Source organism: Miniopterus natalensis, chromosome X (assembly GCF_054644295.1).
Source record: "Miniopterus natalensis isolate mMinNat1 chromosome X, mMinNat1.hap1, whole genome shotgun sequence".
NCBI lineage: Eukaryota > Metazoa > Chordata > Mammalia > Chiroptera > Miniopteridae > Miniopterus > Miniopterus natalensis.
The window spans coordinates 57,583,176-57,606,652 of NC_142103.1; the positions used below are offsets into that span (position 1 = coordinate 57,583,176).

At 50.8% G+C, this 23,477-nt stretch overlaps 1 protein-coding gene across 4 annotated transcripts; it reads right to left on the reverse strand.

Moving 5' to 3' along the window:
* Positions 1-155: 155 nt before the first annotated feature.
* On the reverse strand, positions 156-22,670 carry MED12 (mediator complex subunit 12). Of its 4 annotated transcripts, XM_087829541.1 has the most exons (46): positions 22,490-22,670; positions 21,849-21,953; positions 21,458-21,649; positions 21,162-21,321; positions 19,965-20,146; positions 19,672-19,782; positions 19,309-19,563; positions 18,800-18,946; positions 18,299-18,398; positions 18,039-18,175; positions 17,780-17,911; positions 17,294-17,420; positions 16,616-16,845; positions 15,894-15,974; positions 15,592-15,762; positions 15,246-15,390; positions 15,028-15,078; positions 14,582-14,700; positions 14,260-14,403; positions 13,641-13,804; positions 13,289-13,420; positions 12,660-12,887; positions 12,340-12,484; positions 12,045-12,165; positions 11,574-11,675; positions 11,360-11,473; positions 10,932-11,107; positions 10,569-10,748; positions 9,458-9,529; positions 8,884-9,017; positions 8,548-8,709; positions 8,174-8,285; positions 7,922-8,011; positions 7,072-7,181; positions 6,698-6,833; positions 6,276-6,437; positions 4,879-5,253; positions 4,526-4,676; positions 4,169-4,374; positions 3,925-4,002; positions 3,782-3,836; positions 3,619-3,706; positions 1,869-2,097; positions 1,369-1,500; positions 1,073-1,154; positions 161-856 (listed from the first exon to the last, which is right to left on the reverse strand). In XM_087829541.1, the coding sequence occupies exons 1-46, from the start codon at positions 22,586-22,588 to the stop codon at positions 813-815; spliced, it is 6,468 nt and encodes a 2,155-aa protein (XP_087685667.1). In that variant the 5' UTR covers positions 22,589-22,670; the 3' UTR covers positions 161-812. The 4 variants fall into 4 exon arrangements, with proteins under 4 accessions (XP_087685664.1, XP_087685667.1, XP_087685666.1 ...); XM_087829538.1 differs by having other exon boundaries at positions 156-856; positions 1,369-1,503; positions 1,881-2,097; positions 3,619-3,836; positions 11,360-11,485; XM_087829540.1 differs by having other exon boundaries at positions 1,881-2,097; positions 3,619-3,836; positions 3,925-3,999.
* Between the last annotated feature and the right edge of the window lie 807 nt (positions 22,671-23,477).

Sequence of the window (23,477 nt, forward strand, 5' to 3'; positions counted from 1 at the left end):
CAGCAACAGAGCAGAGAGAAAAAAGGGTGCTTCCTTTTACCGGTGTCTCTTCCTCCTGGAACCAAGCCAGACTTCCACCACCTATTCAATGGTGACACTTGCTAATGCAGGGCAATTTTTCATCCCAGAAATGTGAATCTCAGGGAAGGCCTCTGTCTAGGATACCATTTGGTGCACAATGGGGACTACACAAGGTAGCAAAAAGGGTAGTGTCTGTCATCCCCCCTCCACCCTGCAGTTTGTTCAAAACCCATCATGTAAGATGAGTGGAAGGAGAATCCAGTTTCATTGATTTTTCCTCCAGCCTGATGGCTCCTTCCCAACCCCAGTGGTACATCTGCCATGGAGAAAAGTTATCCAGAAGCTGCATCATCTAGTGAGACTAAGGGCCCAAACCTTAATATGTTGCCAGGTTGGAAAAGTGAAGAGAGGGTAGCAACCCAATTCAACTGAGAAATTTAGGGGATGGAAGGTAAACGGGAGATTATCTGAATAGAATGAAGGCTCTAACTTGTCTGTCCAGCCTCCGGTACTGTCCCAAGGACCCACCATTCCCAGACATGCAGAACTCACACGCGCCCTTTGCAAAGAAGCTTTGTATATTAGGTGCAACAGCTCTGGGGTCTCGATATAAATAATATACAAAACCCAACAGCTCAATGCCTCACATTAACAAAAATACTAAAAACTCATTAAAAATGGAGCCTGAGGGAAGAGCCCCAACCACTACTGGTGCTAGCCCGGGAAGGGGACTGAGAATTCAGAGAAAAGGGTGGGGCCACATCCAGCCACAAGCAGCTCCTCCAGATGTCTCAGTAGCGTCCAAATATGTTGGTACTGGGCTGTGGCTGGGTATCTGCGAAAAACCAGAGAGGGTTAGGGGTGGGATGCCAAGCAGGGCTGTAGCTATGCATGGGAAGAGCTATTCAGGTGCCAAGGGAAGGGACAGAATACACTGCTTCCCACCACAATCTGGGCTGGAAGCAACTGCCTCAGCTACTTGCCGCCTGACCCCCCACCCACCCCATTTATTCCATGGGGATCTCCTGGGAAGGAAGGAAGGAAGGCTTACTGGAGAGCTGTTGTTGGAGCTGCCGGACCAAAGCTGCTGTCTGTTGCTGTTGCTGGGTCTGCTGAAGCCCCTGACGCTGGAACTGAGGTGGAAATTGGAAGTGGAAGACTGAACTTGAACCCTCTACTTGGAACCTTCCACTTCCTTCTCCATCCCCATCTCCCCATCCCTTTTTACTGTGCTATGCCTTGCCTCCTACTTCTACCACATAGCACACTGTCCCCAACCTGGTTCACTGGCTACATGCCCAACCTGGGCAGCTGTCCCTGAGCCTGGTGCTGTAGTCCAGCAGCTACCTGGGGTTGGGACTGGGGCTGGGGCTGGGGAGGAGCCGCCGCTGCCTGCTGCTGCTGCTGCTGCTGTTGCTGCTGCTGCTGGTGTGCTTGCTGCTGCTGCTGCTGCTGCTGCTGCTGTTGCTGCTGCTGCTGCTGCTATGAGAACATAAGAGATACTTCTAAGGAGAGCAAGCAGCTGAGCCCAGGCATGGTGGGATGGGGATAGGGGAAGAAGCAGCAGGAAGAAAACTTTGGGTTCAGTGCCCTCCCGCCTTAGAGAGACGCAGAGAAAAACACCCAATCTAGAATCCCCAGCAGACAACCACCAACTCTCTCCGACTAGGACCCCCAGAAAACAAAAAGGGGGAGAAGGGGAAACTTCCTAAGACCCCACTGCACACCAACCACTCTGCCGGGTGCTTTCCCTGCACTGCCTCAGTCAGTCTTGATAACAACCCCAGAGGAGCCTGGGCCTCTCCTCCTCCTTGGGCTCCCAGGTCCCCAATGAACTCCCTGAACACCCTGGGCCTTACCCGCAGGATCTGCTGCTGCTGCTGCTGCTGCTGCCGGATGTGGTACTGCTGTTGCTGTTGCTGTTGCTGCTGCTGCTGCTGCTGCTGTGGCTGCTGCTGCTGCTGCTGCTGCTCAGGCAGGATGGCAGCTGATCGGACAGCAGCCTGGACACCCTGAGTGCCCAGCGGTGTCAGGGTACCTATCATGGGTGTTTGCTGCAGTGTCTGGTGTGAAAACCTACAAAGAGAGGTCCAGAGATCAAGACATGGGGCAGGGAGAGAGGTAGAGAAGAAGCCCCAGGTTCTGATCTGAAAGACACTTTAGTAAGTCATTTCATCCATTCCTATCACTAATCAGAAGAGCCCTTTGGGTCCTGGCACCTAAGTAAGGGGGTGGGGGGCAAAGACAATATCCCATCTCAGTGTCTCAGAACCTTCATGGTTAGGAATTTTTCAATTCTGTTTTAGCTATTTTTCTCTTATAAAAATGAAAAAACCGTCTTAGCACAGGACAGGCATTTTGTTAACACTCAGCGAGGCTTTAGTTGTTGGTGATCCCCAATAACATTTCAGGGGCTTAAGGATAATTGAGTTCTACTGCTCCTTCCATTTTCCTTACCCCAACTGTACATCGATTCACCAGGCTACTGCACCAGGCTACTGACCAGGCCCTTGTCCCAAGTCTTCTAGCACCTTTCCTATGCATCCTATCCATGCATTCCAAATTAATCTATTGACATGCCCAATTCATCATGTCACTTTCCTTATCCAAAGGGCCCTTTCTGGAACTGTGTCTCAGTTCTGCACTGAGCAATCAAGGCCCTCTTCAACCTGCCCACTCCTAGCCTATCCCTTACTATTTCCCAGCACAAATTTTACCTCTATCCAAGCTCTTCTACCTGTCCTCCTAGCTACTCTCTTCATTTGGCTCCCCATGTCTCGTTCACGCTATGTCCTCTACCTGGTATACTCTTCCTTCTCCTCCTCTCCACAAATCCAAATCACAGCTATCCTTCAACCCAAGTATGGCCTCCTTCGTGATATTTCCTCTGATGACTGAGGCCCACAATGACAGTACCACACACTTTTTCTGGATTCCCATTTTACTTCACAGCACACAATGGTACACCTGATCGTTTTTCCTCAGAGTGTTCTCTAAATGTTCCTCTGTGTAAGTCTCATCTCCCCAACTAGAGTAGCAATTCTTTGTTGTGAGGGACTTTATAGTTTTTCTAAATATCTTTCCTCACCTCAACCAGTCCTAGCATAGTGCTAGCCACACAGTGAGCAGTTAATACTTCTCAGTAAAGGACTTTCCCTCTTGTCCACCCTTCAGTGTTCTAAACCCTAAGCTATAGAGCTTCAGGACACGTGCAGGGTCTTAACTAAGGCCTGACAAATGTTCAGCATAGTGGGAGGATACATTCATTAGTCCATTTCAGTGTTAAGACTGTTCTAACACCAGCTTGATGCCTAACATGCAGCGTAACAATGAAACCCAGATTTGCCCTTATCATAGTCATATAAATGATTTCCCCTTTCTGGGCCTCAAAGAAATGTAGGGGAAGCAGATGTGGGACTACTGGTCACCAGGGTCCCTTCCAGCTCTGACATTTTGTGGCAATAGGCTATGTGGCCAGATAAGTGTTCTTGACATCTACAGAAGGTCTGACTAGTCCCATCACCTTCAGGCATGTTTTCCAAGTCAAATGTGCCTCCATACCTCAGTGCTTTTACAATCCCAGATTCCCTCGGGTACCTTTGAGTGGAAGTCAGCCCATGTCCGTAAGTCGGGGCCTGCTGGTGCACATAGCCACTGGGCCGCTGTTGCAGGTGGCGAGTGGGATCTACAAGAGTAGGATTGGTAGAAGGGTGGGTGCTCTGATAAGGCTGGCTGGAGTAGCTGGGGGGCACCATGGTACCTGCGGGGCCTGTGTGTTGCTGCAATCCCACATGAGAGACATAAGGAGTATAGCCCTGGATGAAAGGAGGACAGAGTCAGGGCCAAGAGTGTGCAGACCAACTTGCCTCAAGCTCCCCAATTCTTACCATCTTGTGCCCTTACCTGGGAGGTCTGCAAACCATAGGAAGAGCTGGTAGTCATCTGGTGGACAGATGACTGGCCCAACATCCCTTGACTCTGCTAAAAGGAAAAAAGGAGACAAACTCAAACTCAGGCAACACTTTCCCCCATCTCGTTTCCTTTATCTCCCACTCTGCATGTCCTTGTGAAGATCCCAAGTGTCTCCTCAGTCCTGTGACCCTCAAATGCCCCTCTCCCTGGGGGCCCTCCCTACTGCCCCTCTCACTATCTTTGCCTGGAGTTGTTGGCGAAGGCGTTGTCCTTGGGGCACTGCAGGCTGCTGCTGTCGGTACACGGAGGTCTTATAAGAGGAGGGTTCCAGTCCCATGACGCCAGTCATGGTTGTGGGCAGCACTCCAGGGTAAGATGGTCGGGCAGGCAGCTTCTGTATTGGTAACCGCACAGGGCGGTATGGGTCCACACGAGGGCCACCTGGAAATGGGAGCAGGCTGACCTCTTTAGGCTCCTTGTCCCTCTGTCCCTGGCTAGGTGTCCTGGTTTCCCAAAGCTCCTTGGAGGAGGGGCATCATCCCTGAGGTGGGAGGAGTCCAGGTAAGTTTCTCATTCCTGGGCTGGCACTAACCTGCAGGTAGTGGCTGGTTCTGGGTGTAGAGGCCTATGGGGCCCTGCCTGTAGCTAACGTGGGTTATGGAACCAGGGTTAGCATGGTGCAGGAGGTCTGGAGGCACTGTCACACCGTAAGGGCCACTCCGCCCTGGGCCCATTCCATAGTCCTATGTGAACGGCAGAAGAGGAAGGTGAGAGGTGGGGGTGAAGTAGGATGGGAGGGGTGATGGGAAGCTGGATCTACATGGTTAATTTTCATAATTCCAAAGGCACCCCTGCCCCACACGCCCCCATCCCTCCCACAAACCAGAAACTGAACAGAATCACACAGAGAGGCTGTGGAAGAAGCATCATGGGGGAGGCACTAACCTCTGTCTTGGCAGCTGGCTGGCTGCGTTTCTTGCCTTTGGTGGACTTCTTCTTGCGTTCCTCAGTACTGGCTGGAGCAGCTCCAGTTTTATCAGTTTTGGGGGGCTCTGGAGCCTTTTTCTCAGGCTCTAGCAGGGTGGGAGCAGGGGGCTCCTCATCTTCTGGTGGCAGCGGCAGTGGCTCCAGGTAATAGGTCCGGGGCCGGGGCCTCAGGTGTGTGTGGTAGAGCAGCAAGCGCTGCTGCTCCTCGCCTCGAGCCACTCGCCGGTCTACCCGGACTGTTCCGAACCAGCCCCAAGACAGTGGTGCTGATGGCTTCAAGCCCTCAAAAAGATCCCAGGGAGAAATCTTTTGTTTGGTGGAAACCTGTAGACCCTGCTCCAGAAAATGAGAAACAATAAGCAGCTGAAGCTTAGAAAACAGAAGCCAGATCCTAAGGACTTATAGGAAGGGGGGAAATATCTTCAGGCAATGAAAGAAAAAAAAGAGGGCAGATTCAGGGGAGATGGTCAGAGGAAGACAGATGGACACGGACACACACACATGCACATGGGAGAGTTGAGAGGAGAGAGGGCGATGGGCATGTGGAACAGAGAGACAGAGACAGATACTGACATTCAGTAGAAGACAGAGATAGAAATGGAGAGAAAAGGCAGCAAGAGACTAAAGACAGGCAGAAAGAGAAAGAGAGACAGGGAGAGAGAAAAACAGGAAGAGAGAGATAGGCAGAGGGAGCCAAAGAGACAGGTGGAGAGAGACAGAGAAAGGCAAAGTGAGTCAGGCAGAGAGAGACACTGAGAAAGGGAGACAGATACAGATGGGCCAGGAAAATAAATGAGGAGAATGTAGACACGAATGGGTTAGACTCTGGGTTTCAAACTCTAGATCCTTTTCTTCCCCTCTCTCTACTATACACATTGATTATGGTTACTCAACAAATACTGCAACTGACAGAGAGGAAAGAGAAAATTGTGCAGAGATGGGTGAGTGGAGGGAGAGAAATGCAGGGATGAAGGTATCAGATATGGGCTGTCAGCCAGACAGATGGGTGGGGTTCAGGCAGGAGGGGAGGAGGACAGGAGGTAGGTGGGGCAGAGGAAAGAGGGCGGGGTGCCGAGAAATGGGTGGTATGTTAAAAGGTGGGGAGGAGTGGTGAGCGGTGGGTAGGGGTGAATGGAGAGACCAAGGAAAGAGGTTGAGAATCCCAAGATGGGGAGAAGAAATGTAAGTAAAGTTAAGTGATGAGCTCAACACCCCAGCTCTCACCGCAAAGCCCGATGGATGCCGTAGCCTGATGAGCCTTTGTAGATACACGGTTAATGCAGAAAAAGGCTCTTGTCCAAAGGGGGAAAAGGCAGGGGTAGAGGATGGAGGGGCAGAAAGACAATGGAACGTGCCTCCTTCTTGAAGATGGAATCAAAGCCAGCAATCTTGTTCCCCTTGGTGTCAATAAGGGAGCCCTGTGGCTCACAGGTGATGACATCTCGAGTCTGCTTGGGCAGTGGCAGCAGCTGGCGAACCTTTTCCAGACTGTCTGACTGGCGCTCCCCCAACTCTTTCTGCAGGCACAGTAAAAGGGGACAAGAGTTCAAGAATACAAAAACATAGGGATGGGAAGTCTCAGGGGATAACACAAAACCTGGCAGGAAAACACTCAGTCAATCCTTGCTGTACAAATAAAGAAAAAGCAAACATGAGAGGGAAGGGTGGAAGCTCTGGCCAGAGCAAAATCCCAGGGGCTGGACAGCCACTGCAAGGTCAGGAGAAAGGGAACTAAGACTGCAGTTCCTCAAGCCTCGCCCTTGCCTCCTCTGCTCACCTGCAGCTTCTTCACCAGGTTCATGTAGGCACGTTTGTTTTCCTCCATGCTGCCTTGAGAGATGCTGGACATATCTGCAGCCAGGGTCCCATTGATAAGCACACTCAGCATGTCCAATACGGTAGTGAAGAGCTCACTAGGACAGGAAGCCAGGGAGAAAACCAGAGAAGTGGTGAAAACAAAGGCCTGAGGGTTGGATGCAAGCAGATAGCGGTGCTTAAGATGTCACCCCAGGGGCATCAAAACCAGGTAGGGAACCCAAGGCCTCTGAGTCCACAGGATGGGCCACATGGATCACAATGGGCTGTGCACCTGGTGTGGGGGAACGGGGACCCTCTTGGGTACAAAGTGCAAGGAGGCGTGGGGTGCTTTACTTGTTGGATTGCATGTCGACAGTGCCACTGATGATGATCTCCAGGAGGAGCACTGCCCACTCCGTGGTCTGCTGGGTGCTGCGCTGCACTGTGTCAAACATGCCACCCACCTGCCAGGGCCACAACACATCAGTCAGATGGCTCAGGGCGAAGTTCAGCATTTAAGGAAAGTTTAGATCAGAACCTGGGTTGGGTGGGCTAGGGACACCTGAGGTCAGTGTTCCAGTTGTACCTATGACTTGCTATATGATCTCAGGGCAATGACTTAATAATTGACATCTGCTATGGCTGGTTTGGCTCAATGGATAGAGTCAGCTCGTGGACTGAAGGACCCCAGGTTCGATTCCAGCCAAGGGCATGTACCTCAGTTGCAGGCTCGATCCCGGCCCTGGTCAGGGTGTGTGAGGGAGGTAACCAATTGTTCATGAGGCATACCCTCACAAACATCTGTCTCACATTGATGTTTCTCTCTCCCCCCCTTCCACTCTCTCTGAAAAGTAACAGAAAAAATATCCTCGGGTGAGGATTAAAAAATAAATTGACATCTCTGGGCCTTGGTTTCCTTATTTATTAAATGACAGTAGTTGGGCTAAAGGATGTCTAGGATTCTATCCAACATTCCAAAATGGGCCTCTAGGTCTTCCAGGCGCCAGCCAGAATCTAGGGCAACTGAGGCAGTGTCCCTGGCAGAATCCACTGTCTTTAACCACTTTTAAGTCCCTCCTCTTTTAGGAGCCCTGGGTGAATGCTTGAAGACCCAGAACAGCCTGCCCCCCCCCACCTTGCCCTCCCTGGGCTGGGGCTTTTTCCCTCTGTAGTTCTAGCCCCACCCCCCAGCTCCCCCTCTCACCAGGTTGAGCCGCAGTTTGAGGGCCTCATGCATTAGCTGCTTTGGTTTGCAATCATCTAAGTACTGGTCATCTCGCCAATTATTAACAATCTAAGACAGAAACAAGTATAACAGACAGCTCAGGGATCTTGTTTCCATTCCAAAGCACCCACGGTGTTCACAGAAAGTAATGAAGGTTCTGAGTATACAGTGGCCTCTTGGGTGCATCCTTCTCTGCCCTCCTGCCAGTGTTTGTGACCCAGAGACCTGTACCTGGTGCACCTGGCTATAGAGGGAGGTAAGGAGTCCCTCGCGCTGCTCATCCTGCCCTTTCAGACATGTCAGCACCAGGGATAAGAAGGGCTGCTGGCTCAGTAGGGACATGCTAGAGAGAGGAGGAAAAGAAAAGAAAAAGAACAGGACCATGGGTTGGAGATCTGGCAGCTTCCAACTTCATTCCCCCAAAGCCCCATGCCCTACCATCTTAAGATCTAGCTGCTTGCTCAAAGTTGTCCACTCTTACCCTCTGATTTTCCACCTTTCCATGGGTTTAATCCTCATCCCTCTGCCCCAACTTTTTTTCTTCGCTGGGCTGCTTCCTCTCCTTTCCACCCCTGGATCCTGCCCCCCCCCCCCCAGCTGCTTACCTCTTCTGCTTTTGTCGATCACGTTCTTTGCGGGAAGAGGAACCCAGGTGCTGGCCCTTCTCCAATTCTTCCCCAGCAGCCTTTAATACATGCCCCTGGACTGAGGTGGGCAGTTTAGCAATGAGGGGGGCCACCAGCCAGACACCAGAGCGCTCTAGAGAGCTGGAGGACAGATGGAGTCCACAGGGTTACAGAGGAGCCAGACAAGGTTGGTAGAATCCATCCTCTCCTTTCCTGATGGACATGCCTGGCATCTATCTCCACGCAGCTGAAATCATTTACATTGCCAGTAGAGAAACTCATAAAGGGATGGGTCCTAACACGCGTCTACCCAACCTGAGCACGGGCTTGGTCTTGTTGCTGCTGGGCATGTTGCTTGCAGTGTTTCCAGAAGATGACCCTGTCTCTGCTGACTGTTGAAAAACCTCAATTGTGGCCTTGGCAATGTTCTCTAAGAGGGAGTTCATCTCCTGGGGAAGAGGAAAGGCACAGGGATGCTAAATAGGTGGCTGGGGTGAAGGAAAACAGATGGTAGAAGAGATGATGAGGGCAGATAAAAGCATCTGTGGAGGTTAATGGGAGGGTAGGGACACCACTTTGCTGGGAGTCATGCTCTCCAGTCTTTCCAGATTTTTCCAATTCCCCAGTCTTCTCCTTTGCATACTTCCTTACAGTAGTGGACACAGAAAGAGCCTCCACAACCACTACCACTGCCAACCTTCCCCACAACTCAGCCTCAACACTCCCAATCCAGCACCCTTATCATCAGCTCCACACATCTGCCATCTTCCCATCCTCTCTTATTCCAAGAACCCCAGGGTAGGACCTAGGTTCTTGTATAGTGGCCCACCTCCCTGACACATGGAGCTAGAAGCGAGCATGGGAAAAAGAGGGCCGAGGCACCACTCACATTGTTTGGGGTCTGCTTGATCATGAGCTGCAGCTCCAAGGAAGACTGGCGCATGGTCCACTGGTCCAAGTTCTGTGATAGAGACCCCATCCCCCAAGCTAGTCATCATCATGTCACCCACAGCCACTCCTCACTCCTAGGCCAATTCCTGATCTCTCACAACCTTGAACCACAAACTGAAAGGGACCTCTATGGCCCCAGTTTTGGAAAAGACTACACCTAAATAATTCAAAATGGTTGAAAAAATCTAACCTATTTTCAAAGCAGTTCAGGGGAGATTTCACATCTTTCCCCGGGTTTCTGTTCCAGGGCCTCACATTCTTTAGCACAAGGAAGTTCTGCTTAACACTTTACCTAAATCTTTGATGTTAAAGTTGAAGCCTGCTTCTCCTGTTTCAAACCAGCTGCTCAAAGTCCTTTACAGGCCCTAAGGCTACAGTGCTCTTCGGCATTATCTCCTCTGGGCTGAAAAGACCTCATTCCTTTAGCTTCTCTCTAATGGCTTTATTTTTCCACCCTCCAGTCACCTGAATGCCTGAAGCTGCATGGCTAATCAAAACGGGGACAGGGATACCTAGGTTCACGTAATGACTCTCAGCTTATTAGCTGAGTGACCTTGGGCAAGTTATTTAACCTCTTCAAGCCTCAGTTTCCTCAATGGTCAGAGGTACTCACACCTACTTCACAGGGTTGTAAAGATTAAATAAGAAAATGTACATAGAGTGCTGAGCACAGTACCTGACATGAAGCAGACACTCTAGTGTAGTAGCTACTGAGTAGTAACTACCACTCACTACTGAGCCATGGCCAAAGTGCCAAACATATGAGGCCAAAAACTAGGCCTCCCAGATGGCATGCCTCCCACTGTTAAGCTGCAGTCCTACTATATTCAGATAGCTGTGCCCTTACCCAACAGCTCATTCTAGAGTCTAGACCATTTTGGCTTGACTTCTAAACCCATGCTGGAGCTGTTTCTCTCACCACCTCTCAGCCACACTCTTGTCTGTCTTCCTATTTAACTCCTCATCTCTTTTTCTCTCAAGGTTCTAATGGTCTGACACTAGGCTTGGACCCCATTGCTTCCTCCAAGACCCCCAACACCTTGGCCTACCTGGAGAATACGCTTAATACGCTGCCGCTGGGGGTTCTCCCCGTCCTCACTGTCCAGCAGTCGATGTGGGTAGCAGATGAGCTGCATGAGGCGCTGGGCCTGGGCACTACTCAACACTGGGTCTTGTAGGTCATTGCTGTCCTCACACAGCGATTTAAGGCAACGTTCTCCTACCCATTCCTAAGGAAGCTGATCATCAGGGTACTGGGGCAACCAGTGAGGGGGGTCAGGAATAAGGGGGATGGGGTGGGTATTGGTGAGGGACACAATGTGTAGTAGAGAGGTGGTATGATCATGGCTGGAAACAGGACTATATTATATATAGAGGCATTTAGGAGGTGTGGGGGGGAAGGTGAGACTGACCTGTTGGCAGATGCTGCGCAGCACGTACTTGGCATAGACATCCAGACTGGCTGTCTCCACAGAGATGTTGCGGCCACCCTGCCTCCGACCGCCAGTGCCACCTCCTCCCTCCTCCTCTGGAAGTTCTTCTGTTCCTCCTGTCACAGTGAAGCCTGAACCCTTCAGTTCCGCATCCCCTGTGGTCCACAGGCCGGAGATAGGGAGGGCAGAGTGAGATCCGAATACTGTGTGGAGACCCACCCCAGACCCACAGAGGCAGCAACTCCCCAAGTCCTGCCCTATGGGACAGAAATATATTTCCCTCCCTCTTCTCCTCCCTAAAAGTCAGGGAGACCACCTTTCAGGGGAAAGAAAGACTGTCCTTTGTAGTTTAGCTGCCACTCCACCCTATACACACTTCTGGCACCACTCCCTTCCTACCCCCATACCAAGTACAAATACAGCCTTGAGAACAGCAAACACAGCTCCATCCACTATGCGGTTCTGGGAGGCAGCCAGCAGGTGGCGGTCACAGGAGGAGCGGATTCCTACAGTAGGCTTGTCTGGGGAGGGAGCTGAAGTCAGGGGAAGCAAAAGTAGAAACGGTGGGGGTGGGGTAGCCACACTTTCTACTGCTGGCTGGCTCAGATGGGGATCACTTACTTCCATCCGACTGGCAAGGATTGAGTTGAGGTGTCTTGAAAAGGTGGAGGAGGATGCGGCAGGTAAGCCGGGCCCCCGGCTCAGAGTCCTGTTCACTGCAAGCTACAGAAAGGAAGACAAAGCAGATCAGACAGGAGGAAGGTAGATTGTATGTGGGTTTGTGGAGGAGGGGGTGATAAAAGGCGAGATGAGGTCAGGCAAAAGGAGAAAAAAACAAGATAATGCTGAAGAAGAGGTGGAGCAGCCAACTGTGTTGCTGTATAAGGAGAGTTCCTCAAAGGGTCACAAAATGGACACATCAGGGCTGCAAAATGCAGGGTTATAAAGAGTTTTCCCCAGCCTGAAGCACACCACAAGAGTGGCCTCTGGGGATGCCAGGGAACCTGACACTGAACACTGAGAATGTGGCCATAGAATGGACATTGAAATTTGGGCTCTAGAAATTCTAGGAGTTCTGGATTGATAGTTTACCTGCATTAAGGAGTGAAGGGATGGCAGCACATCGAATCAGATCCTCTAGGAGCAAACACTGCCGAGCAATGAGGATGGCAACAAAAGTAGCCAGGGAGTCATGAAAAGACAGGTCACTGACCTGGAGGAAAAAGCAGACAGACATTACGACAGTGGGCAGACAGGATGCCAACTCAAACTCAAAACGGTATGCCTCAACTGTACAAAACTGTCCCTGTACTGCCTTGATTACTGAGAACAGATCCCTGCCCTGATAAGTGGCCCAGGCCCCAGGAGGACCCCGCCCAAATCTCACATCAACATTGCAGAGGAGGTCATTGAAACCACAAGTGCCATTGTTGGAGGAGCAGCACAAGGCCTTAAGTACTCCCAGCCACTCTGCACTCAGTGACTTGCAATAGCCGGTCAGCTCTGCACACAGGATTGCGATGTCATTCACCCTGGGGAAAAGTACAAATGCCCTCAGGAAAAACCTTGTTCCAAGAAACCTCAGACTCATTAACTTTTCATCTCCACTCCGGCAAAAACCAAGGTTGCAGTACCTCCCGGGCATCTCATCCCTCCCAATATGGGGTCGGAGCGCAGTGCCCACTCCTCACTCAGTACGCCCCATACCTATCGGGATCATGGTGCCCCACACAGACGTGCATAAGGGCATTGCAGACAAAGCTGTAGCGGTTAGCAGGGTTCTCACTAAGACTCTTGCCTAGCCCTGTGTAGGTGAAGGTGTGAGCAGCAGGGTTCTCCAGAGTGTCAATCATGAACTCAGGTGCCCAGCGCATATTGGATTCTGATGGCTCCACGTTGCAGTAGATGGTGTTCTTCACCTTGGAGCAGAAGTCGCTGCAGGGGTAGGGGAAAGGAGACAGTAGTGTTGAAGGTCTGGTGAGGTAGAGGGATGGTCAGGAAGGTGGAGGAAAGAAAAAGAGCAGAAAGTGAGAGACCAGGGACTTTGGGAAAGGAAAAAGGGAGATGGGACAAAGAAGACTAGGCAAGAAAAGAACCCATTGAGAAGAAAGCACAGGCATCTCTGGAGGCAGGGGGAGGAGTGATGGGCTGGAGCTAAGGCCAACAAGGAAAAAGGCCCACTCTCAGGAACCAAGAACATGTGGAGGACACAGTCCCCAAACGACCCTACAGAGGCAGCAGGGTCCTGGGCTGTGCTCTGCTCCTGAAATGGGCGGCAATGAGAAGGGAACAGGACAAGGTCCCACTCTCTACCCCTTACCTCCCACCTCTCTTACCTGAAAAGCTCCCCAAACTTGATCTTTAAATGGCTACAGGAGGTATACAGATCATAGAGATAAGCAAGGATACAGCGTTCTGCAGAGGAGCCATCTGACCGGTTCATCCCATGTTTCACTACGCCACACAGCCTGTCACAAGAAAGGAAGGTCAGGAGGGTCAGCAGACAGTGTGTAGGGGACGGGGCACAAAGGTCCCTGGACACAGATTCAAGTCTCTTGACAATACTCTCTCCACCCCACATGAATGGCATGCACGTCCCCACTGTGAGAGCCCCACATGTTCTTTGCAGGTCACTTCCACCATTCACGGGAGCCCTCTGTGCTCCAGTGATTCTGAAGCCCTGCTTACCCCTCAAAGACCTGTGCCATCTGGTCCTGGTTGAGGATGAGGCAGGCATGATAGTGCCGCAGGACAGCCACGATGCACAGGCACAGGCTGGTAGTGTAGCTGCCCACCAGGTCGGAGGATTTGAGAAGCAACTCGGCCTCGACTACACTCAACTCATTCAGTAGCTAGCAGAGTGAGTGGGGTGAGAAACAAGAAGAGACCCCATATATTATATAAAATCCCACTTCCTTCGAAGAAACTGGCAAAGCCAGGCCCCAGCCCCTTCCTGCTGGAGCCGTCCCAGTCTACAAGGGCCCTGTTGCCACATGCCGCTGCCCTTTATTCTATTAACAACATCAGCCACATCAGTGATCTAACCAGTCTCCAGGATAGGATTCTACAAACTCCACAGTGGGGGGGGGGGGGGTTATACCTGATGCTCTAATCTGTGTCTTGTGCCTCCCCCGGGGAGAACTTGAGTCTCTATTCCTGCTGCCTTAGCTCATGTTCCGCTCCCCCTGTGAGAGTCTTTCTGCCCCTCCCAATAGCCTGGGACTCTGACTTGAGCCTCTACTCTTATCCTTATGACCCTATACAGCACAAACTCCTTCCTCTACCCTTATCTCCCTAACTTCCCCACCTGAATGGCAAAGTCGATGAGGCCACTGATGCTGAGTGAATATTCCATGAGGTCGAAGATGAACTGCACATGCTGCACCAGAGGCAAGTGGTATGACATGCCAAGGGCAAAACTCGTGATCTGCTCCAGAACATTCCGGGAGACCTGATAAGGGCAGTGGGAGTGAGAAGGGAGTGGAGAGAGGTGGGGGGAAGCAGGAAAGGATGGTGGTGGAAGGGGATAAGACTGGGAGGTTTAACTTGCCTAGGGGGGAAAGAAGATGAGGAAAGGAAAACAGGATAAGAGCCAGAATGTGGGAAGGGGGCTGGACTTAGGCCCATACCTGAGCTGTGACCTGGTGTTGGTCATAATGTGAAAGGTGCTGGAACTTAGCAAAGATATCTTCAGCAGTGGGGAAGGCTTCAGGCCGGTTGCGCCGCCGCTTCTGCCCATCCTCCCCACCTAAGGGGACAGTTGAAAAGGATCAGTGAGGACAGGGAAGATAAACTAGTTGACTAGGGGTGGGGTGGGGAATAGAGAGAAGGCTGGGTGGGAGGGTGGGTGGGAGGGAGGGAAAGGGGAAGGAAGGGGAGGGAGGGAAGAGGGGAGGGAGGGAAGAGGGAAGATGGGAAGGGAGGAAGGGGTGGGGGAGGGATGAAAGGGACGGTGAAGTGAAGGTTTTGAGGACCACAGACTATGTGGACCTTAGAGGAATACATACGGGGAGGTGCTAGGTTGAGGGAGGGAAGGAGAGGGAAGGCGGGCTGTACAGGGCTTACTGTGAGGTACCTAAGAATGTCAGGTCTCCAGGATTCAGAGGCACAATAGGAGCAAGCTGGTCTGCAGAGGGGGGGAATGAGGGGGGAAGTTTCAAAAGGACTAGAGCTCTCAGGAGACTCCAAGAGACAGGACATTGGGACATGACTGGGAGTGCCCTATGCTGGGGAAGGGAAGACTGACTAGGGCGTTCATTTGGGGGAGGTCTGGTTAAGGAGCCTCAAACCCACCAGTTTCTGCTGTCCCCTTGCGGTTCAGAACCTTCAGGATATCCTTGGTAATTTTCTTGATGGCATGGCGGGCATCATCTCGCTGCTTCCCCACCCCAAACAGTACGACCAACCGCTGGTTGCACTCATGGCTGCATGACTCCTCCTGCATCCCAGCAGCACCATCAGACTCCAGCATGGATCTCTCTCCCTCCTCTTAAAAGCATGCGCCATGCCCCTCAGCAGCCCAGTGCTCAAGCACTTCCCAGCGCACCACACCCTCAAGAACAACTCCAACCCCTCTGCTGGTCCTGGGACAGAAACCTGGGCTCAAAACAGATGGTAGCAAGGTGTTGGGGAAGAGTACCTGGGGGATAGGAAAGTGTGTGGCATACTGCACGTGCCGCGGCTGCTCGTAAAGAACCCCAAGAGTCCCTTCTATCTTCTCCTTGGGCGGTGGCTTCACCTCCTTCTCAACATCTGCTTTCTCAGGTGATGGACTGCCCTTCCCCTCACAAGGCATAGTTGGGGAGAATAACTATGAGACAGGTGAGAGGGCATAATGTTTAGGGGAACAAAAGGGGATGAAAGGGCATAAAGAAATTCCCAAAAGAGGCATCACGGGAAGTCCTGAGAAGGTGGGTTCTTCCACACCAGGCTCTAACTTACTGAGAAATCAGGCTTCTCCATATCTTCAAAGAGTACACTGGAACTAGGGTCAATGTCCATAGACTCCGAGAGCCCTGGATCCTAAGGGCACAGAACATAAAGTGGAGTTTCTTTAGCCCCAGGGAGCTGCTCCCCACCATCTAGAAAAGTTGACAGGGGAGGTGGAGACAGGAGACCATATTGGGAAAAGCACTGGATCTAGATTCAAGCCTTGACTAGTTATTTAACCACCATGGGCTTCAGTTAAAAAAAAAGCCCTGGCGAGGTGGCTCAGCTGGTTGAGCATTGCCACATGCATGGAAAGGTTGTGGGTTCGATTCCCGGTCAGGGCACATACTCTGGTTGCAGGTTCAATCCCAAGTCGGGATGCGTACAGAGGGAGGAAACTGATTGATGCTTCTCTCTCACATTGATGTTTCCCTCTCCCTCTCTCTCTCTCTTCCCCCTCCTTCTCCCTCCTTCTCTCTCTAAAATCAATAAAAACATATTTTTTAAAAAAAAGAAAAAATAAATAAAATGGAGTTAAGATTACCTCACAGGGCAGTTGTGAGGATCAAATGAAAAAGAATGATGCAAGAGTGCCTTGTAAACCAAGAAGCACTAAGCAGATACTACCCTCATAATTAGGTCTCATTATTAGGTAAAGGGACTCTCAGAGGACTCGGAGCCAGGCAGGTGAGAACATGGGAAGAAACTACCAGGACAAGGAGAAACTCACTCACCTCCAGCTTGCTACTGCTGCTGCCCTCAGCCTCCTTGCGCTCTGAGTCATCAGCAGGGTCATCAAAGGGAGAGGGAGGTCGGGGACCAGGGGCTCCAAAGGCAAGGTCCCCTCGGGAGATGAGAGTGCAAGTATACATGTTGTGGGAGAAAACATCGTGTCGAATCAGTTCACAGAACAGCAGTACCAAGTTAAAGAATTCCACCCGCTCACTCTCACTTCGGGGGTCCGCTAGAGGGAAGGAAATGAGAAGAGTTAGGAGAAGCACAAAAGAGATGGGCAGAGAGGGACACACCTCAGGCACACTACTCCTAGAGTACCTGAGGTAAGCGAAAAGAGGACCAATCAAAACCAAAACAAACCAAAACTGCCAAAGGACAAAGTGTAATTGGTTACCCCACCACCTGCCCCACACACCATCTCATAAAGGAATATAGCATCTTTGTTGCTAAGTATACGGGACAATGCTTCAATTGTTCATTTTGGTTTTTATTCTTCTCTTTATTTCTCTACTCTGTTAAATTACAAAATGATCAAAGACTAGAATTATGTCCAAAAGTCATTCAGCATAGAGCCCAAGACAGAAAATATACCAGAAGGCACTTAATTATGCTTTCTGATGACAGTAATGGGTAACTGAGTCTAGGTTGAGGTAACCAGGGGGTGACAGGGTCCATACTCAGCATGGGAGCCTGTGTATCCAGAAACTGCAGGAGGACATCCTGGAAAATGGGAGCACTAGGAGCAGAAAGGGAGCCAGAGGCAATGGAACCTTTCTCATCTGCGGCTTCTGATTCTCCACAACGCTGTAAGATAAAAAGAACAAATTGCAGGATTGTTTTTAACCTGTTTCCTCACTCCTTCCTCCATGTGTAATCCTGGAACTACCACCTGTTTTGTCTCCACCCCAAACTTTTCAATTCCATTCCCCCTTTGACCTCCATTTTCTTTACTGTCTCCCAACTGAAGACTTGATTGCTTTTCTGACATCAATCCTCTCCCCTTTCTACTTTTGCCTTATGTTCTCGACTTTCCCTGTAGGTTCTCTACTACTTCTTTATTCTCTCAGCTTCAACTTTGGTCCCACTACCAGCTCAATCTGTCTTCAACCCCAGCTGTCACTGCCTCACTGGCCAACCACTTTCTTTTCACCCTGCTCCCTAACCTCAGCTTCAATCTCTGCCTGTCTCTTCTCCAGGAGCTTGGCTACCACCATAGCACGATGCCGACCAGAACGCTTGCAGCTGACAGCCCATTCACACAGTAGTGATACCACAGCATCATCATCTGAGGAGATCTGGAAACCAAAGGAAGACAGGATCATCTCTTCAGACATCCCCGTTTTCATGCCTCACCATACCTTCCCCTCATATACTGTTTCTCTTGCAATGTTTTTTGCTCCTTTGGTTCCCCTTCTTGCTTACCTCATGCCCATCCTTGCTAGGCCCCAACCCAAAGATTCGGTTACAAAGGGAATCAAGAGAGTTGCTGAAGTCAGAGCGCTCAAAACTATGGCTGTCCAGCACTTCCAAAGTATGGAGCACCCGTCCAATGGTGAAGCCTAAGGAGGAAAAGTGGCAAAAGGGATTTATCCCCCTATGCAGTCCAATTCTCAGATCTCTGTCCTTACCAACCCCATCCTTTCCTCAAACATCCTTCCTACTATCCATCATGTGGCACCCACCTGCAGTAGCTTCCTGGCACTTATCAAAAGACCAGCGAACCTCAACTGCCTGTCCACGCTCCTTGATCTGCTGTTCGATCTCCCGCAACTTTGCACGGACCTGAAGTATCGACAAGGCAGGCTTTAAGGACATACCAATGCATACAAAAGGCCAGGACCCCAGGCTAAAAGAATAGTGCTGGAGGACTCCAAGTCACTATTTCTTCTATTTTTTAAAAAATATGTCTTTATTGATTTCAGAGAGAGGAAAGGAGAGGGAGAGATAGAAACATCAATGATGAGAGTCACTGATCTGATCGGCTGCCTCCTGCACACCCCCTACTGAGGATCGAGCCCAAAACCTGGGCATGTGCCCTGACCAGGAATTGAACCACGATCTCCTGGATCATAGGTCGATGCTCAACTGCTGAGCCACGCCAGCTGGGCCAAGTCACTATTTCTGAAAGAGTAATTGAGCCTCACCTCCCAATCTGGAGGTACTAGGCAATTTGCCCAACTTACCTGCTGAGTGAAGGCACTGTTGCCCTCTGGCATGGGCAGGTTGGAGGGGGCAATAGGCAGGTGGTCAAGTGGTGAGCCAGTCTTAATTCGGCTATCAGTCAGCGAGTAGTGCCAAACCAGGGCACTAGGACAACACAGAAGGATGGTCTGCCAGATAGGAACCATTACGTCAAACTCAGTTACCATGGCTACCTCTCTAGAATCCCATTATAAGTCCCAATCTTTAGAGTTCTGATCCAAAGTATTCTAAGTCCCTGGAGTGGCATCACTCGATCCCTGAGCCCCTCCCCTTTTCCACTCTCCTAAAAGCCTTTGGGCATACTATTCAGTCCTAGAAGAGAACTAACTGAAAAGGAACTAACAGCTCAAGTAGGAGAAGCAATAATCTCTAAGCAAGTACTCAGTGCTGAGTCCCACCTCCAATTTAGAATCACCTCCATTCTCCAGGACAGGCACCAACTCCTCTCAGGATGCCTCTTAATACTTCCTTGGGGCCACCTAGTACTTACCTGAAGTATACAGCTGAGGCCAAAAACAAGGGGCCGGTGCTGAGGGCACATAAGCAGGTCACTAAAGGGTATAGAGGGTGTGCTGCTAGTTGGGGGCTGAGGAGCAGGGGTGGTGGGCAGTGTGCTTGTCGACTGAGCAGACATAACATGAGCCGAGTGACTGCTCATGCCATCCAGTTGCAGGGCCAGTCTTCGGGTACAGAAATAGGCAAGGCGGCGGGAGAGGTATGCAGACTGAACGAATTCCCCAGAGTACTGTGAAGACATGACGAGCAAAACCCCAAGTTCTCTCCACAGGACCCTGCTATCACATCTTATTCCTCCTCTAGCCCTCCCCAGACCCCCCTAAATCCTAGGCCTTACTCGAAGCAACAGGGGCAGTAGCAGTTTAAGCAATTCATCCTCTCCAGGGCGGATTTTCTCAAAACACTCAAGTACCCAGGTCAGGAACTCGTGTCTGTCCAGCATTCCATCCTATGGGTACCAGGGGTGGGAAAAGGATTAGTTTAGCCCAGGGGTTATTAGAGATGAGGCAGATAAAATCAATGACAGGATGAAGAGAACCACAACCAGGGCAAGGTATCAGGCAGATTCCATTCTCTACGGGCAGAATGCGAGATCAGGTTCAATCCAATGTCTCACACGACATGCCCTACCTGAAACATGAACATGGCCAGCTTCTCATTGTAGTCCCACTGCCGTATTGCCACCTCTACATCATGGGGCAAGGGCCCTATAGTGGAACCACAGCCCCCACTGCCTGCAGGCCCTGGACGGTAGTATTCAGCCATCTTTTGCAGCTGCTCCCATAAGTACTTGGTGATGATCTGAGTCCACTCTAAGGGAAAGATGGAAAAAGAGCTATTTTATACTGTCCCTCTGCTTAGAATACAGTACCTTCTGTTCCCCACCCTACTCCCAATCACCATACTGTAGTCCCCCTTAGCCACAGTTTTGCTTTCCACCTTTTCAGTTACCTGCAGTCAATTGCAGTATGAAAATAAATAAATTTTCCCAACCATCAACATCATCTGTTCTTGACATTCAACCACTGACACTGTCATTCATGGCTCCGTGATCCAGCATCACTCAAAGCAGATGATCCTCCCCCTGATGTAGTGTCAGAAGGTCAATAGTAGCCTAATGCTATGTCACAATGCATACGTCATTCACCTCACTTCATCTCATCACACAGGCATTTTATCACCTCACATCACAAGAAGAATGAGTGCAGTACAATAAGATGTTTTGAGAGAGAAACCATATTCACAAAACTTTTATTATGGTATATTGTCATAATTGTTCTATTTTTAGTTACTGTTGTTAATCTCTTACTATGCCTAATTTATAAAATTAAACTTTATCATAGGTATGTATGTATAGGAAAAAACAGTATATATTGGGTTCATTACTATCCGTGGTTTCAAGCATCTGCTGGGGGTCTTGGAACGTATATCCCTTGGGTAAGGGAGGCTACTGTACTTTTAAATCCTAATCATCCTCTGGCTCTAGTCAAATGCCACCTTCCTAAAGCCTTCCCAGCTGTCCCCTGAAATCTCAAAAAAGCTGCTGCCTCCTCTTTTGACACCTACTTTATATATTTAATTATGTGATTCATACACCTGCCTTGGCATACCTACCAGACTATAAGCATCCTACGGGCAGAGATTAGGTACTGGTCATCCTTATAGCCCAGTACATGCACACAGTAGACACTCAAGATACTGGATGTTTACTGAGAGAATGCAACATATAAGCAGAAGCAAGGAATACAAATAAGGATAATAATTCCAAGGGTCTATCACTCCTTGAAGTGATCATTGGTGGGACCCCTGGTATTGGGAGTTACTCACCTATGAAGGGGTCAATGACATGTCTCTTCTTAACCTTGGTCTCTGAGAATGCTGCATAGTAGGCACAGGTCATCTTAATGAGCCAGGCGGCCCGCATCACAGGCACTGTGTATTTTGCTAAGTACCCAAACACCTCTTCCTTCTTACTGAAAATAGGGACCTGGATGGACATTGCAAATAGTAAGACCCTTATTACCACCACAACCTTGCAACCATATAGCTTAATCTGGGAACAGGAGGGTACTTGGTACCCATGCTCCCCTCCTTGGCCTAAAGAATAAGAAACAGTGTCTCACCTTCTTGGCTAGTTGTGTAAGTGGCTTGGTGCCAGCAAGGTCAGTGAACCAGGTGTTAATGGCACTCTGGGATCGTGCAGTCACCAGCCAGAAGTTGTCCTTCTGGTTCACTTGAGGCTTCCTGCGACCAGTGTCAGGGAGGGTGTTACAACGTAACTTCTCTGCAATAATGCTGCTGAAGTTGGAACTGATCTGAGGGAAGAAAACTATACCTCAGGGTGGGAAGAAAGGGCAGGGAGGTGACCGTGCCTTAGAATGGCAAATGCCAATGTGGTAGCATTAGGTTATGAAGGAAAACTCGGCCACTTAGGTTGTCCCTTTAAGTCTTCCCAACACACCACCTCCTCAGATTTTTCCAGCCTTTTCCTTCAGCCTGGCAGGGTTTTCTCACCTTGGCAGGATTGAAGTTTACATTCTTGGCACTGCCATGTTCATCCCCAGAGACAGCAGGCTGGTTATTGAAACCTTGTTTCACATTCAAGGCTGTCAGTTCATCCTGAGGCAGGAAAATGACATTTTAAGTATGTTTTTTCCTTGGGGGGGTGGGGGGTGGGAGAGAAAGGCAGGAGAAGAGGGGAAGAAGGGGGGACAAGGCAGGAGGAGGACTCTGAGAAGCACGGATTGCTATTTAAAGCTAGGCCCAGATATTCATTTGGACCCCACCCTCACCTCTCCAGTCACTCAGGTGCCCCATCACCCAGATCTCCCTCAACATCACTCTTTCCTCACAAGCTGGCCAGCAGCCGCGGCTCACCAAGCTGCCTCAGACAACTTTCTGAGGGGTGTGTGTAGACGAGGGGGGGGGGCGCGGGGGGGCTCCAGCTTGGCCCCTCCATCGTTCCCTAGTCACACCCAGGAACCGCCCCCCTGCCCTCCAGGTCCCATGCTCCTGCACCCACTTTACTCTTCCCCCTTTCGGGACTTTTGCTCCCACCAGACTACCCCTTCCCCGCCTTCCCCAAATCCTCGGTGCTTCCTCCTGTGCTGATCGCTGGACCCTGGCCCGGCGAGAACCCCGGTTTGTGAACGCACCTCCTTCTGTTTGGGATCTTGAGGGTACACATCGGGAGGCCCGAGCCGCGGCCGCTTCAGGGGCCGGTGTTCATAGCTCAGGATCCCGAAGGCCGCCATCTTGCCCAGCCCGTGGCGCCGGACGCGCCAGCCGGGCCGGCTCCGGGGGGTTAGGGGGGGGCCTCAAGGGGGGCGGCGGTGGCGAGGACGGCGGCCGAGAGACAACAGAGGTGCACGTTAGAAACTCTCGATCATTGCCGGAAACTACCGATGGGAACCGAGGGACGCCGGAAATCGTCGGACAATGCCGACCTCAGCGGGGCGGGGCGGGGCCGGGCCGGCATGGGGCGGAGCTCCGCGCCCGCGAGCTTTTCCGCTGGAGATCGATTTCACCGGGTCAGCAGCAGCGAAACGCCCCGGAGCCGCGCACTGGGCGGGGATGCGAACCTGCGAGGAGGGAGGCAGCCGCGCTGCGGAGCTGTGACCGGCGCTGGCTTCCGGGCGCCTCGCTCAGTTCTGGGCCTAGAATGGGTGCTCGATAGTATTTGCATTGGTTAGGAACTCTGCCTTGACAGACCACTCATCATGTCTTCGTTTCCGCATCAGAAAAATGAGCGTACTGATAATGCCTTCAAAGGACCGTTGTGAAGATTAGAACCTATGTATGCTGAGAAAGCACTAATTAAACCCCCGGAAAGGCCTGGTCTAATCCCTCAAGGTCTTTATGGTCTAGCACTGAGATTGTTAACCTTTTTGATTCACAACTCCTTTGAGATGCTGATGGAAGCTGTGGCCCTTCTCCCAGAAAAATGAACATGGAGACATACAAAATGTTACTTTCCTGGAAGGTTCTTGTACCCCTGAAGCTCATGGATGCATCCCCTAAGTGTTCATGAATTTCAGGTTAATAACCCCTGCTCTAGCAAAAGAGGCACCTACTAAGTGTAAGATGCTTTTTAGACAATTATCTCCTTTAATCTCCCCACAGCCCTATTAGTCAGGGATTGCT